At 39.8% G+C, this 17,340-nt stretch overlaps 1 protein-coding gene across 10 annotated transcripts in view; it reads left to right on the top strand.

Moving 5' to 3' along the window:
* Positions 1-1,132: 1,132 nt before the first annotated feature.
* ppfia1 (PTPRF interacting protein alpha 1) overlaps positions 1,133-17,340 on the top strand; it is a 40,694-nt gene continuing 24,486 nt past the window's right edge. For 6 of the 10 annotated variants that reach the window (XM_086295665.1, XM_086295682.1, XM_086295690.1 and 3 more), the window contains exons 1-5: positions 1,134-2,211; positions 3,417-3,686; positions 13,371-13,472; positions 13,845-14,009; positions 15,729-15,803. In XM_086295665.1, coding sequence (XP_086151791.1) covers positions 3,417-3,686; positions 13,371-13,472; positions 13,845-14,009; positions 15,729-15,803 — 612 coding nt within the window. In that variant the 5' untranslated portion in view covers positions 1,134-2,211. Of the gene's footprint in view, positions 2,212-3,416; positions 3,687-13,370; positions 13,473-13,844; positions 14,010-15,728; positions 15,804-17,340 lie in introns of all 10 variants that reach the window. The other 4 variants (XM_086295673.1, XM_086295700.1, XM_086295657.1 and 1 more) reach the window with 3 other exon arrangements.

Raw genomic sequence — 17,340 nt, 5'->3', positions numbered from 1 at the left:
GAGGTAGGGAGTATATAGCATTGTTGGCCAATCTTTACTTCTTATTTGTACTTCCTGTGTTTATTTTAAATAATAGTGACGACAAGGCATGTCATACTACGCCAACTGGAGCTAATACATCTTGAAGAAGAGATACTGATAATGAAGCAATTACAACCGGGAAACCGAGGGTCTTGAATTGTCACCTCACCAAGAACACCTTACTGATGTTCTTGTACCCCATTCCAACCTTGTACAGGCCTGGAATGGAACAGATTGATTCTGTGGTGTGCAATGAAAATCTCTACATCTCCAGCTCTGCCAACTCCAATTAAGCCTCATGTCTTTTTGTCAGTTGCACCTGTCTCCCTCTTATTCACACACATATTCTGTCTTGCATTTACCTGCCAAACTATACATCACAAAAGGACTCACTGCCATGTTTTAAACCTCAGACCTGTCAAATTGTCCATTATTTATTAAAATGCATTAAAGTTATACCTCAAACATTTTCTAGTGAACTTCTGTAAAAAAATAAATTCTCAAAATATCACATCAAAATTTACAAAATAAATGAATACAAAACTTGTGTTGATCCGTCACAAGAGGGCGTAAATGTTCTCTTTATTGCGAGAGCTTGGTTTACCAGTGACAACTGAATGTGGGCCAAAGAGTGAACTAAAGAAATTATTTGGAAAAAAAACAAAAACGTTTGGCTCTTCGATACCTTCTTCCACAAGTTACATTATAAATTATAATGGCTGAATTCGGTTAAGATGACCTCGGGCCTTTTAAATCAAACTGTTAAATGTTCCTCTTAATCATAGTTAAGTTTTATTATTGTTATTATTGTTATTATTATTGGTTCTACAAGCAAAACATAGACAAAATACAATATAAAATGTTAAATGTAAGTTACATGTGTATTTAAAACATATCAGAATACAAACTATGGTAAAATAGCCTGTTTGATATTAGCCGAACGGTGAGACATCCGAGAACCTTCACAAACATACATCCGAGATATTGTAACCTGTAAATTTAAAGAAATAACGGGTATTGTTGATGGAAAAGTCGTGCTTTCTCTCTGTCTTTTCAATACACAAGTGTAAGCTTATATCCCTACAGGAACTGAACGTACTGCTACTTCTCCACTTCCTCCTGTTGCCAACCTGGGAAGCGCTCTCTTCCCGTAGACTGGCAGTGCAAGCGACACTTAGCCCACCATTGGCTGTCCCGACTGCCGAAGCTGGCAGGCAGTGGCGACAGGGAAGGACCGGACCAACGGACCTTTTTGGTGGAAATACTGACATAACGCCGGGAAATCGGGCGGAAACAAAGGGAATATATGTTTTTATAAATGGTCTGGATTTCCTAAACAGACTGAAACGCTGCTAACGTTGAATGTTAGCTGGAAGTTTCCTAGCTGTTGCCGTGATGTGGTGACGCGACTCCACGGAATCGACGGGAGGCTAACGTTAGCTGATGCTAACGCTACTTGATAAATGAATAATTTTTAACAGAGCTTTTACGACTCATTTCAGGATTTTAGCATTTTAGATAGTGTAAGAAACTTTTATGATAGATTTTATCATGTTGTGTACTTTTATGTTAATGCTTCAATGACTGCCTGACGTATTTAAGCTAAAATAGAGCAGCAAACATTAGCTTCCTAGCTGGCTAGTAGCTAACATTGGCTAGTTGTCGACTTTAAACTGTCTTTAAGCCAAAGAATCCTGTTTCAAATGAGCTAAACCGACTACGGCTGCTTATTATTTTCACGCCACTTAACTGTATCAGTTAATGTTCACTAGTTATATATGAGTCAAACTTTATATCTGAGGATGGTCGTTCGTTTTGAGATGCAAAAATGAACGCTTCGTTCCAGAATCCAGATATGCAATCACCGAATCACCAGCTTACTTAGTGCTTGGTGGCTAGCGCAGAGTTAGCCAGTCAAACTTGGAATACTGCCCCCTGCTCACTTTATGCGAGTGTCGCTTTGAGGCCTTTTCTGAAATGATCTCTTTTTTTTCCACCAAGAGGACCCTTTCACTGCCTTAATGCATCCCTGCCTCTGAATGGAATTTCTGTTTTGAATGACTCTGGATACTTGTAAAGCTTGACAAGGCTCTAATCCACAGTTGGAGTTAGCTGGACTTGTTGACGTTTACTTCGTCATAACATAACCTGGATTTACGAAGGAATTTGGAGTAATAATATTCTTTGAAGGTGAGAAAGAACTTTAACACGAAAATACTTGAGAAAACAATTGTAGGGTTTAACCTAACTCCCAGACGTATCTGATAGCATTACAATGGGCAAGCACTATACTGTCGATGCATTTCGGCTTCCAGCCATCCTCTTGATGGGGACCTAGTTCTTCATTAAAAATAATTTACAAAATGCAAAATACAAAAATACTTTGAATAGATTTGTAATTACTTTGACAATTGGTGGCCCCCTTAATCGTTTGCTATACCTCATTTACTACCCAGCTAGCCCTTATCTTCACCTCTGCAAAAAAGAAAAAGCATCGAGAATCGCTCCTCTGTAAGTCAGCCAAAGTCCTCTACTTCCACTTGTCATCCTGTAGTTTTTGATGCATGGTGCAGTAGGTATCGGTGGTTCTCCCCGCCATCTGTCACTACCTTTACAAAGATCCTCAATGTGACCATCCCCCTCTTAAACATGGTTTATCCAGAGGGGCTTGACCTCAATAAAAAGCCTTAGTTTGGATTTTGCGTTTCGCTTTGCAAGGGTCTAGTAGGTAGATTTGTTCTAAATAATTGGCACGTATCAAGAATGGTTTCCCTCAGTTATAGGAAAGTGCAGTTGACTGTTTTTGAGATTTTGGTGTACCTAGCTGCTACTTGTTCCCTATTGGAAGTTGTTGTTGTTCCTTTTAGGTTGGTTAAATCCAACTCACATGACTCCTGGTTTCCAGGAGCCTGTCTACAGGACTTGAGCCGCTTGATATGGAGAGCGGCCTTATTACCCAGACCTTCTCAGCTTTTTAGTAAATTTAACTAGAATGGGTTAACGTAATTGTTTTTCTATAGACTACTATCAGCACAAACTAGTTAACCATTACAGTAAGTCAACTAGATTCAACTGATTTTGGTCTTTGTTGTCCCTTTTGTTAGTCAAAAAGCTACTGTGAGGGTTAATTTAAACTATGGAGATTAAATTACCCCTCATGAGGACTTTCAGACTTGCCCACTGTCTAATCTTATATCTCAGTTTGTTAATAATTTTGTTAATATAGGATCTGTGTGTGTGTGTGTTTTGTTTGTTTTTTTCTTTGGTGTTCTTCAAAGTGGTTTTGGTATTCTGTTTTAACACAATAAAATGCTTTTTGACTTTTTTGCTTTATTGACGTGACAGTGACGGAGGTCCTTGTTTCTCCTGTTTTCTCCTGTTCTTTATTGTTGCAGATGATGTGCGAGGTGATGCCCACCATCAGTGAGGCCGAAGGCCCTGGTGGTGGAAATGGCGGAGGCCGTCGAGGTTCCGGTTCACCACTTCAATCTGACTCAGAGGGTCACTTTGAGTCGTTGATGGTGTCTATGCTGGAAGAGCGAGATCGTCTTCTTGAGACCCTGAGAGAGACTCAAGAGAATCTGGGCCTGACCCAGAGCAAACTGCATGAAGTTAGCCATGAAAGGGACTCACTACAGAGACAGCTGAACACTGCTTTGCCACAGGTAAGTGAGAGAGACCTTTTTTCTTAAAGGAAAATCCTATTCTTAGTCCAGGTAGATTAATTCTTAAAGAAATTCAGTGTTTGCCATTCTACAGTTTTTTCCTGAGACTAAGCCTTTACTGGAAGAAATGGTACAGAGAGTGGTTTGGTTTGGGGAATTGTATGGCTTCTGGATTGTATGTTACAATGAGATTTGAACTAGCACCAATATTTGGATTGGCTTTCTGCCAGATGGTAACTCGAAAAGCTGGATTGGATATCAATAACAATGAGCCTATGGCCAGTTAATTCAGCTCAGGTGTATGCCGCTTACTAAACCACTTTGGCAGCAGAAGGCAGGTTGCTAGAGGAGGAACTTACATTGTGTAGAGGAATCGAATAGTTTTTATTTTTTTTTCAGTAGTTCATAATGTAACCACAAATAGTCAAGTAAGAAGACACAACTGAAAAGCTGACAAAGTTGCTCTCTTTCTCTCTTGCTCTCACTGTTATGTTCGGTGTATTACTACTTTGGAAGATTTTACTACAGCCTAACATGTTTCAGCATCCACAAGTCTAATAGGGTCCGTGTGGATGTCCATGTGCCTACCTGTATTTTGAGACCAGGTAGTCTTGTTCACAGTGAATTTACATTATAATGCACCAACTACACATGCGCTCCAGACAATAGGTGTCAATTGGACTTCAAAGAAGTATAACAGGAATGATCGTTTGGCTGTGTGGTTTTCAGCTGTCTGTTTGTGACGCCTAGGATTGAGAGGGTAAAAAGGACAAACTAGTGGTCTTACTGCACAGCGTCCTAATAACTCAAACTGAGTGCAAACAAATTGGGCGGACAGCAAGAATATATTTATTTGATTGTAGTTATTATTGTCCTGTTGACCTATACAGCTTTTTTTTTCTCTTCCTTAAAGCGTCACACTGCCTCCAACAGCTTGCCTTCTTTCCTGATGCCAGGTGTATTTTTTTTCCACACACGGACAGTAGAGAACAGAGGTCTCAAACTCATTTTACAATTTGGGACACATACAGCCCACTTTGATGTTAAGGGGGCCAGACCAGTGAAACGCCCTTTCTGTCAGTGTAAAGAAGTGACATGTTTAACTGTTCACTACATGATAAAGTAAAAGCTGCTTTCACAAAGAAAGAAATCTGTTAGTATGACTCTTTGGACTGAAATGTGTAAAATTATAGAAAGGTTCTGGAAGCTTATTTTCCACTGTCCAGTTGTGTTTTTTGTTTTGTTTTGTTACTGTAGTTGTAAAAAACAAACAACCCATTGTTATAGTAGAAAGTGAAAAATGGAAACATTTCTATCATTTAATTGTTTATTGCTTAATTACTTTGTAGTATAAATGGTCATAAGGGAGTATTTTAAGCAGTAGGAAAAAACTATAAAACTTATGAAAATACAGTAAAAAGTCCAAGATAAACAAGGTAAGCAAGATAAACAAATGTTAAGAATTATAAATGGGCTCAAGTGCACATTTAGGCCTGTGAGACTCAGACACTGAGCCGTGGCTCTGTGGTGCATGCAGTTCTCATTCCTAACATTCGTTTCGATGTCACTATGGGATACCCCTCCTTGCATGTTCCTCAGAAGCATTTATCTCATTCCGTCAATCCTGATTGAATGATGATCATGACAACCATGTCGTGTAGAGCCGCCCACCCTTGCACTTTTACATAGTCGTTATTCAAAAACCTCTTCTCGCAGCGATATCTCTGCATATCTAAACCTTCGTAGGCTGGCTAGCTTAACTGTCCACAGACAGGAGTGTTAGCTTTTTTTCCCCCCAACGGGCGCTAGCTACCTTCGCTCGTCTCTCCTGAACCCAGATCTTCACCGTAGATTGGACGTCATACCACTTACCTCCGGTAAGGCGGTCTTGTCTGCACGATTTAGCACACCAGCTAACACCACTCTCCTTCGGCCGAGACTAGCAAACCAACTAACTTGTATCCCTCTCCGTTAGCATCCCAGCTAGCAAAAAATCGTTTTGGTTTTTGGACAAAGTTTGTGTTTTCCATTGTTTAAGCACCGGTTCCAACCAAAGGAGGTATGTTGTATTAACAGAAAAGGCTAACTTGGTTATTATTTTGCAGAAAAAAAGAGTGCTAAAAATAAAAACATAAGAGGTTTTTTGGACAAAGTTTGTGTTCTCCATTCTTTAAGCACTGGTTCGAGCACCGTTTAAGCACTGGCACCGTTTCAAAAGTACCGGTTTGGCACCGGTATCAGATAAAACCTAAACGATACCCATTCTTATTCAGGTCATCAAACAAATTTTAATATCAGTCAACGATGATCCTTTTATATAAAAAATTGAGTCTTTGCCCCTCAGGCAGAAAAGGTTGATGTGGTAGTGTCGTCAATCCGCGGGGCGGAAATTAAGGTTGGGCGACTGGACGAATATATTGACTATCGACGATAGGCTGAGCCTCTCACCGATTGTTTTTACTGAGCGATTTATCTGTTTATTTGCCCATCAGTAAGTTTTGTAATAATGTTGGTTAAAGCTTAAAAAAAAAAGCAGTCGGCGGGAAAAAACATAATAGCGCTGTTTTATTGCCTATGTTCAGAAAAAAACAAAAACATTTTATTTTAATTAAAAAACCCGCAATGGTAGGGAGGGAAACAAAGAGAAACTGGCTTCTTTTTTCCACTATAACCGTGTTTATAGGCTGTTCCAAACAACAAATGCAAAATTAAACAAGAAGTAAGTTAAACATCAAAATGTTTCTTCCACTGAACATTAAAAAAAATCTCAGACGTAATGTTAAGTCTTTTGTGTGATTTGGCGCATCTCAAATAAATGAATGAGTAATTCAAAAAGTAGCTATATTAATACTGAAACAAACAAGAAAGAGAAGGTAAAATATTCCCTCCAAACAAAACTTATAAAATCAAAATGTGCAAATCAGTCCTTGCATGATTACATTGCTCCACCCTTCAAAAAGTCACCTGCGCAAATATATCGCCTATCGTCGTTTGTTGGACTGACGAATGTCGGTTGAATGTCGGGCAGTGTGGACGTCCAAATTTGTGAACATGAGAACGAGGCGACGTAGGATTGTGATACCACAGGTGCATCTACTAAAAGTCTCAAACAAGTTTGAATCTCAGTGACCTTGACCTCAAGGTCAGAGGTAAAGTTTTCTGAAAATCTTGTGAACACAATTTCAAATGTATACCATAGGTGTGTTTGCTAGGAGGCTGAGGGGTAGCACTGGCATCCACCAGTATTTTGAAATGATGATTTTGTCTATTAAGGGGGAAGAAACCTAGCCAAACGTTTCCAAAAAGATGACCTTAATTTCCCTAACCACACTCGGGCCTGATTACACCCAGACTACAAGCTACTGTTAGTAACAGACTGATGAACCTGCCCAGGGTGTAGCCCAACTCTCGCCCTATGGTAGCTGGAATAAGCTCCAGCCCCAGGCTACTCTGATAAGGATAAGCGGGAGAAAATGGATGGATGGTTAAAAAAATAAATAATATTTTCACTTAGCACATGTCAAATTTTGTCCTTATTGTTAGGCTTCATCCATCTCTTTGAAATCATAACACCCATGGTGATATTGTGCTTCCTGTTTTTAAAAGACCAGTGACCAAATTTTCTGTTCTGGTCAGTGCTACAAAGGCATGAATTGAGAGTGCTCAGTAGTAAGACACAGAGACAAAGGCTGGCTTGTTACACATAGTGACAAGAAAGTGACAGAGTGCAAGTGTTGCTTTTGGCCAAATGTGAGCTGAATTAATAGATTAAAAGGAAACGGACACAAATGGAGAAGAGTGCTTTTTTTTTTTTTATGTAGTTTAGTTTTAAAGGCCAGTTGCTTTATTCTTAAAGCTTTACCAGCCTATTTATATTAATTATCTAGAATGGTTTTTTGTTGTTGTTTTAAATGGATATTGCTTTACATACATGCATACATTTGGTATGTTTTGTAGGTTTTTGTAGGCAATACTGGTTTCAAATTCCTCTACATTTAAATGGATTCAAATATTTCATTCCATTTTTTCTTTTTCAGCCATTTCTCAGTGTGCTTAAGATCATTTTCCTGTTGAAAGGTCCAACTCTGGTTAATATTCAACTGTTGAATAGATGGCTTCTTTTTTGCTTCACATTCTTAAACTCTCTTGAAACTCTTTCATGCGATTCTTCTGTAGGTTGCAGAGGTGGTTTGTTGTGGTGGTGCCCAGTTTGCAGGATCATTTGGACAGTAGTTTTCTGGTCCATATCAGACTTTGGAGCAAATGCCTCAAGTTGTTTTAGCTGGTCCTTCTGGGTTGCCATGGTGACTACTGCAAATAGCAATGAAAGAGTATTTCAATAAGAAGTGTATTTTGCGCACCACGAAATAAGCAATAGACTACAATATAATTTGATAGACATTTTAATATTGTCATTCCTTATGTTTTGTGATATTGGACAACCCTAAAGGAATTTATTATAAACATTTGGTTTATGCTCCATTTTTAGTGTTTGTTTTTTTTTAAATGTGTTAAGAAGATTTTAAATGAGATGCACTTCTCTACAGCATCATGTGAGTAAACCTGTTCTTTAGCTCATCTTTTTGTTTAAATCTATTTGCAAACACATGGAATGTGTAAATTTAATAAAATGACTTTTCACCCATGGTGTTCACTAGGGCTGAACTGATTCCTTGAGGAATTCAATTGTAGAAAATTGTTGACACAAATTTTTTTGCTTCGTTTTAAACAAGTCTCTGCAATGCGCCACTGTTACCATGGACACTCAAGAGTTTCACCCTCGTTTACGACACAGAACTGTAATAGAAAGGTACTTTGGTGCGGTGTGTGAATAAAAAATTTTGGGAGCATTAACTGACGCAGCCCCAGTTTTTCAACAAAAAGATTGATAATACATCAGCATCAGTGAAGATAAACGCTGGCTTGGAAACCCTCCAATGTGGCTGAATTAGAACAGTTCTGCAAAGATGAGTGGGCCAAAATTCCTCCACAGCACTATAAAAGACCCATTGCCAGTTATCGCAAATGCTTGATTGCTGTTGTTGCTACCAAGGCTTGTTGTTGCTTTTTATTTCAAGGCTTACCTAACATTTTTCAGATTGAAAGTAAAATACAAGCAATCATGGTACACTTAAACTCGCAGAAACAAACACATACAAACGAAAACACATACAAACGAAAACACACCAAACCTTCATCATCCAGGAGATAAAATACTGTCCCAAAGTATTGAGTGTTTGTATATATTTGCATTTAATATGGCACATAAATACATTCAAATGGTTTGGTTTTTTTTCTGTTTTGTTTTTTTGTTAAAACGATGAGAAAAAACAGACGTTGTCTGCAGTTAAACTTTAAAGCATTGCAGTTTTGAAAAAGGAAACCAATGAGCAGTTCATTTAGAAAAACCTGGGTGTTTTTCCCTTCTTTTGAATATTTTATTACGGTTTATTAATAAATCACACAAAAAAGAAAGAAATGGATGGTACCTTTATAACTGAGCAGACAGCACTTTATTTTGTTATTAATCATTCCAGCCCCTGTATTTCAAAAAGCCAGAACAACTGCAGTATCTACACCTATTGCACACAAGTATTGTTTAAGTGCTTTTCCAAACTGCTGCTAGCACTTCTATTCTATAGATCTAGTTCATTTTGTAGTTCTCCTGTGAAGAATGTATAGCTGAGTCTTTTCCTATAGACCTGTTGAAGCAACAACTGAGCAATGGCTGACATCAATAATAGGTGCCATAGCAATTTTTAGGAAAAAGCCATAAAATGGTGCAGTGCAGCACCAGTACATGTAATTTTGGCAGTTGGGTGGGCAGTGGAAGCATTTAAAAAAACAGACAAACAAAAAAAATGTTTTCACTTAAAATGCATTAGAAGGAAGCAGGAAAAATATAGCACATTTAAATAATGCATTCACAATTTTATTAATATACCCTTATTAAATAAATCTATAATTGTTCAAGAATCTTTGCATGCACTTGTATCACAAATGTAACATAAAAGAAGAGTAAAAATGAAAAATTTCTCCTCCTTTTAATCAATTGAGTTCTTCTCTATTGATGTGGGGTTTTTTTGTCTGTTTGTTTTGTTTTTTGGTAGCAGGCTTAGCAACTCTGTACAGAGCTATTGTGGTGTCTAATTAGGTTTGATGGTGGGTCCCCGTTTAGGAGAACAGATGCCCGGTGCACAGTGTCACATTTCAGCACCTATAAGCTTTTAAGAGCAGCTAAAGTCATTATGTAGAAGGCAGGCTTGTTCTGATCAGTCTCAAGAGCATCAGTCTGCTGACTGTACAGAAAAAAAATGTAGCAATTATTGTCATGCACTGTGGGCGGTTCCTGTCATAGTCTAGGGCTGCAAAGTTTTCACACTGTGTCTACTTGATCCACGTCTGACTGAACCCATAATGTTTCCACACCACTGAAGTTTTTTTTACCTCTCTTTTCAACCAACGGCAGTCACTCTCCTCTCCAAATAACTTCTTAGCTTTCCGAGCTTCCCTCGGGTCCTCTTAATCAGCGGTCCCCAACCCCCGGGCCTCGTACCGGTCCGTGAGTCGTTTGGTACCGGGCCGCGAGAGTTGAGGCTCAGGTGTGAAATGTATGGTTTTCAGGGTTTTTATCGGTTTTCAGCGTTATTTTGTTATCGTTTTTATCGTTTACTCTGTTTTCCTGGGTCTGTTCACGTGTGTTATGAATAAATTTTCTTTTTTTCGGTACCGGTACTAGTTTTATTTTGTTGTATTTATCTGCGACACCTTAAAGGCCGGTCCGTGAAAATATTGTCGGGCATAAACCGGTCCGTGGCGCAAAAAAGGTTGGGGACCGCTGCTCTTAATTGTTGTGACACGAAATGCAGAGAGGTGCGCTCGATTTGCCACACGGAGCAGCGCGAGAGTAAAGCACGAGGGAGGGGCTAATAATCGGCTCAAGTCATTTTTAATGATCGTTGAAAGCCCAGATCGTAATCGTGATTAAAATTCGATTTATTGAGCAGCGCTATCTCTGTGTCTGAATCAACCAAATCTTTAATTGTATTATAATCCAAACATGACTCTTTCTCACAATGGCGTTTAAGTGGAGAGTGTGGTGCAGAGCAATGTTTCCTCTAAGCTGAGCGCGTGAGCAATCGCGCACTGCTCACATGGTCTCCCCACACAGAAATTCTGCGCTGCGCACAAAAAAAAATCCAGTCTAAATTGGAATTAAAGTAAATACATGTATTTATTTTATTTTGCTGATTTTCTGTGCGCGGAGACTGTTAGCAGTGCGCGATTGCTCACGTGCTCAGCTTAGAGGGAACAGTGGTGCAGTGTATGGTTTTCCCTGAAAAGCTTGTTAGGTACACTATTTCTAAATTGAAGAAAATGCACCATGCTTAAACCTGAGTATATTTATATTTATCGTCAAGCCTGTTTGGGGACATCCCTGCCCCTTCAAGCGCATGCATGGAAAGCCTAACACAGCAAGAGCATCAGAGTCAAAGCTGATCTAGGGTGGTGTTGAAATCAACTGATATGCTCAGATTGATGTGCTTGTTGAGAAGCAACATAAAACTTACCCATATACTATTTGTTTTGTTTATTTATTTATTTGTGTGTGTTTTTAAAGGTTCCAGCCTAGGTCAGATTTCAGGGTGTTTGGATATTTTTTGTTTTTCTTTTTTGTTTTGTTACATGATAGGTTCAGGCTCCCTGTACCTTAGTGAGTTACACTGTGACTCTGTCAGTCTGTCATGTATCAGAGTCAATATGTTGTTTATTTATTTATGTTGTGTATAAATGAGTTAAAGAATGTTATGGGTAAGGGGTAATGCATGATAAATTAAGACATAGGTTATACGCAACCTTGATATTTCTCTAACTTCAGCCTCTGCTGTGGAATGTAGGAAATAAGCAACTCTGTAATTACCCCTGAGCCTGCCTTTCAGTCTCTTATTGGCCAGCAGAAAGTGAAGACCCTGGTTCTAGCCAATAGGAAACTAACCCTTTGAGCAAAATCTGTGCCAAGTGCTGGAAAAGCTCAGAGGCTGGAATGAAGGGAAGGGAGAATAGTTGTGGTAGTGACTGAAAAGAACCATCAGTTCCAGCAGCCCTCCTACCCCCCACCCCCCACCTTCCTACCCTCAGAAGCATTGCAAGAAGGTCTTACTACTCAGGGTGCTTGTGCTACAGGGCAAAAAATCAGGATGGCAAATTCTTTAGCGGTCCAACCATGCATGTAATCCTTACAAGCTCTGTGTGTTTGTGTGTATCTGTGGCTGTGTCTGTGTGAGTGGATATTTGTTGGAAGAGAACCACAGAAAGATGGAAGATTAAAAAAAGCTCCATTCTGCATTCTGCAATTACATATACTGAGGCGTTTGACTGTCCATTCATTTTCTTCTCATACCAGAAAGATCTATAAAGGATAGATACTCTTGTCAGCAGGCAGAGGTTTCTAATAAAACTTTGCCGCAGATTTAAAAAATAAGTGTGAAGCCGTTAAGATAACTTGTGGAAACTAGGGGGTTGCCAACTGTGGCTCTTTTTAAAGCCGTAAACATGGCTGTCTGCTTGTCGGCACCGGCAAGGAAAGAAAGGAATGCGCTTGGTATGCAGTCATGGCGCTGGCTTCAAAACAAACCGTCATCGCAGAAGACAGTGTGTTAAACTGACATCTTAACACTAGCAATGAACAAATACACCAGAGAGGAGCAGTATTAGTTTTAGAGTCTGATAATCTGTTGTGGAACATATACAATGACATATTAATTTGCTGTAAATGGACAGGATTTGATTAGGTATATAGCATAAATAGATATCTATTACTTACATAGGAATAGTAGTGGTAGAATAGCTAAATTTATGTCTTGCATATTTCCACAACCATATCCATAATCACATACTGTGTATGCAACCGTTGTATATAGTGTATTATCTTACTTATTTTCTATGTGTTTATTTGTATTTTTTGTATTTTCCTTCTATCTGTACCTGAGCTGAGGTAATGCAAGAATTTCCCTGCTGTGGGATCATTAAAGTCTTATCTCATCTTATATGTGTGATGTATGGTCCAGGTTGTTACTGGGTCAAATGAACGTGTGTCTGAAATACCGAGGTGATGTCAGTGTTGAAACTAAAAAAAGCTAAGAGATGTTCCGTGCATCTCTTAGAAACTAGCTGCCATTATAAGATGTTGACTATTCTAAACATATGAATGTGTTTGTGTTTATACGTGTGTTTGTATATGTGAAGTACAAACACATACATGGTAATAATTTACCTATATCAACTGCGTTGTACTTTTTGAATATGAAGGTGTTTTTAGTTTGTTTATTTTTAATTATAATATTATTAATCATGCTACTGTGTGTGAACACTTTGATCCAAGTGATGGGGAGAGTGAGAGAGAGCAGGTCATGACAGACTGTGTATTATCAGATTATGATGTGTAGCATAAAAACATGAATAAAAAAGTTGATCTAAAAACCTCCACCTACTTTTAGAAAATGATATGAAATTGCTGCAGCGACACTTTATTTTACCCATGATCAAAGTTTTAACTTTGAATGTGCAATTTCCCTCCTTCCCTGCCACCAATGTTTTTTCCCAAGGCCCCCCCCCCCCCCCCCCCAAAAAAAGGCCTCGTAAGTAGTTGTTACATGTTACTGAATTTATCCATTCCTATTTTAGGAATTTGCTGCACTAACAAAGGAGCTGAACGTGTGCCGAGAGCAGCTTCTGGAAAAGGAGGAGGAGATTGCAGAACTAAAGGCCGAGAGAAACAACACACGGGTTAGTAGATCGTCCTGCACACACATTCACAGAGGATCAGCTGTCAATAAGAAGCATTTAGTTGGGCCTGCACACACTACCTGGAAATACTTGTCAGATTTCCGTCTTTTTCTATTATGAGAAAAGATGGTTGTCATAGCACCGACAGAACAGACAGTGTCTGTTGTCACAGCTTAGGGCATTGCAAATTGCTTAGTCATCACAATATTTCAGCTACAAATGATAAAGCACTTTGCAGCAGCAGTTAGTGCTGACTTTTATCTTTCTTATTTTGACTGGTTTTGCATTTGTTTACTTAAAAAGTTTTTCAGATGCGAGTCGATGATGAGAAATGATTTGGACTTTTTTTTTTGTAACTCTCTGTGTATCCAGCTCCTGCTAGAACACTTGGAGTGCCTGGTGTCTCGCCATGAGCGCAGTCTGAGGATGACTGTGGTGAAGCGGCAGGCTCAATCTCCAGCAGGCGTCTCAAGTGAAGTGGAGGTCCTCAAAGCCCTGAAGTCACTTTTTGAACACCATAAAGCCCTCGACGAAAAGGTACAATTCTGTTAAACCGTTTTTCTTGCAGTATTGGTGCATGTCGACATGTGAACCATTGTTCATCATTTTTGGAGTTACAGTGGGGCAAAAAAGTATTTAGTCAGCCACCGATTGTGCAAGTTCCCCCACTTAAAATGATGACAGAGGTCAGTAATTTGCACCAGAGGTACACTTCAACTGTGAGAGACAGAATGTGAAAAAAAAATCCATGAATCCACATGGTAGGATTTGTAAAGAATTTATTGGTAAATCAGGGTGGAAAATAAGTATTTGGTCAATAACAAAAATACAAGTCAATACTTTGTAACATAACCTTTGTTGGCAATAACAGAGGTCAAACGTTTACTATAGGTCTTTACCAGGTTTGCACACACAGTAGCTGGTATTTTGGCCCATTCCTCCATGCAGATCTTCTCGAGAGCAGTGATGTTTTGGGGCTGTCGCCGAGCAACACGGACTTTCAACTCCCGCCACAGATTTTCTATGGGGTTGAGGTCTGGAGACTGGCTAGGCCACTCCAGGACTTTCAAATGCTTCTTACGGAGCCACTCCTTTGTTGCCCGGGCGGTGTGTTTTGGATCATTGTCATGTTGGAAGACCCAGCCTCGTTTCATCTTCAAAGTTCTCACTGATGGAAGGAGGTTTTGGCTCAAAATCTCACGATACATGGCCCCATTCATTCTGTCCTTAACACGGATCAGTCGTCCTGTCCCCTTGGCAGAAAAACAGCCCCATAGCATGATGTTTCCACCCCCATGCTTCACAGTAGGTATGGTGTTCTTGGGATGCAACTCAGTATTCTTCTTCCTCCAAACACGACGAGTTGAGTTTATACCAAAAAGTTCTACTTTGGTTTCATCTGACCACATGACATTCTCCCAATCCTCTGCTGTATCATCCATGTGCTCTCTGGCAAACTTCAGACGGGCCTGGACATGCACTGGCTTCAGCAGCGGAACACGTCTGGCACTGCGGGATTTGATTCCCTGCCGTTGTAGTGTGTTACTGATGGTGACCTTTGTTACTTTGGTCCCAGCTCTCTGCAGGTCATTCACCAGGTCCCCCCGTGTGGTTCTGGGATCTTTGCTCACCGTTCTCATGATCATTTTGACCCCACGGGATGAGATCTTGCGTGGAGCCCCAGATCGAGGGAGATTATCAGTGGTCTTGTATGTCTTCCATTTTCTGATGATTGCTCCCACAGTTGATTTTTTCACACCAAGCTGCTTGCCTATTGTAGATTCACTCTTCCCAGTCTGGTGCAGGTCTACAATACTTTTCCTGGTGTCCTTCCAAAGCTCTTTGGTCTTGGCCATGGCGGAGTTTGGAGTCTGACTGTTTGAGGCTGTGGACAGGTGTCTTTTATACAGATGATGAGTTCAAACAGGTGCCATTCATACAGGTAACGAGTGGGGGACAGAAAAGCTTCTTACAGGAGACGTTACAGGTCTGTGAGAGCCAGAGATTTTCCTTGTTTGAGGTGACCAAATACTTATTTTCCACCCTGATTTACCAATAAATTCTTTACAAATCCTACCATGTGGATTCAAGGATTTTTTTTTCACATTCTGTCTCTCACAGTTGAAGTGTACCTCTGGTGCAAATTACTGACCTCTGTCATCATTTTAAGTGGGGGAACTTGCACAATCGGTGGCTGACTAAATACTTTTTTGCCCCACTGTACATGTTGCTTTATGTCCATTTCATATTTTCAAGGTTAGGGAGCGACTTCGTGTTGCTTTGGAACGATGCAGCGCATTGGAGGAACAGCTCACCTTTTCACACAAAGAAGTAAGAAAACACAATATATTAAGAATTACTACAGAGAAGTTTACTTAGGTTTGTTTTGTGTGTGCAGTTTGCATGTTCTCCTCCATGGGTTCTCTCCAGATGCTCTGACTTCCTCCCACAGTCCAAAGACGTGCAGTTCCTGGGGTTAGGTTAACTGATAATTCTAAATTGCCCATAGGTGTGAATGGTAGTGGTGAGTTAGAAGGTAAAGTTATGTGTGTTGTATTTAAAATGGAAGTGTTAACTACCCATCTAGTCTACTTTTATCTTTATATTTGGTTTATGCTCTCACTAAACTTGTATTGGGATTCTGCTGCTGCTGCCACCTTAATAGTTTAATAGTTTAATTATTTATATAGCAACGCTCCTGTTGTAGCAATTACAACAGGGGCGTTGACCAAAGTGCTGTACAAGAATACAACATACCTAATAAAATAACTTAGAGTATTGATAGCAAACACCAAATATGAATTAACAAATAACTCTCATGCTGTATTGAAAGCCAGTAAATAAAAATGCGTTTTAAGATAAGATTTAAAAAGATTGACAGTGGGAGCCTGTCTGATGTATAGGGGTAAATTACTCCACAGCTTAGGTGCTACGACTGCAAATGCTCGATCGCCTCTATGAACCAGCCTCGACCTTGGTACAGCTAAAAGCAAAAGATCACTTGATCTAAGAGATCTAAGGGGGGGGTATAAGTCTGCAAGAGGTCAGACAAATACCCGGGAGCCTGTCCATTCAGGGCTTTGTAAGTCAACAATAAAATTTTAAAATTAATTCTGAAGCGGACAGGGAGCCAATGAAGAGAGGCAAGCACTGGGAAAATGTGTTCACGTCTTTTAGTACGTGTCAGAAGACGAGCTGCAGCATTCTGGACTAACTGCAGCCTTGCCAGGCTGGTCTGGCTAGGTGCTGGGATAGCCGCTTGGTCCAAAAATTATCACTTCGGTTTTGTTCTCATTGAAGTTAAGGAAGTTAGAGGCCATCCAAGATTTAACTTCACCGAGACACTGAAGTAAGGGTTCTAGTGAGGCAGGACTGTTTCCCTTCAGTTGAAGATAGATCTGAGTGTCATCGGCATATGAATGAAAACAAATGTTATATTTTCTAAAAATTAGACCTAGAGGCAGCATACAAATGGAGAACAATATTGGTCCCAGTATAGATCCCTGGGGAACACCACAAGTAAGGGGAGCTGAGGAAGAAATAAAATCGCCAAAGCTCACAGAGAAGGTCCTGTCAGACAGGTATGACCTGAACCACTCTAATGGGGTGCCCTTTACGCCACAATGCTTCAACCGTGAGATTAAGATGCTGTGGTCAACAGTATCGAAGGCAGCGGTCAGATCTAAAAGCACAGCTGAGTCACCTGAGTCAGTGGCTAATAAAAGATCATTAAGAACCTTTAAAAGTGCAGTTTCTGTGCTATGAAGAGTTTTAAAACCAGACTGAAACCTCTCAAGAACATTGTGTCCATTTACAAAAGATTGCAGCTGAACAAACACAATATTTCTCAAAATTTTTGACAGGAAGG

Source organism: Aulonocara sp. 'chitande type north' Nkhata Bay, linkage group LG1 (genome assembly GCF_057382095.1).
Source record: "Aulonocara sp. 'chitande type north' Nkhata Bay isolate Kocher_YH1m ecotype deep benthic linkage group LG1, A_spYH_male_GT1.1, whole genome shotgun sequence".
Classification (NCBI taxonomy): domain Eukaryota; kingdom Metazoa; phylum Chordata; class Actinopteri; order Cichliformes; family Cichlidae; genus Aulonocara; species Aulonocara sp. 'chitande type north' Nkhata Bay.
This window is presented reverse-complemented; position numbering and strand designations above follow the sequence as displayed.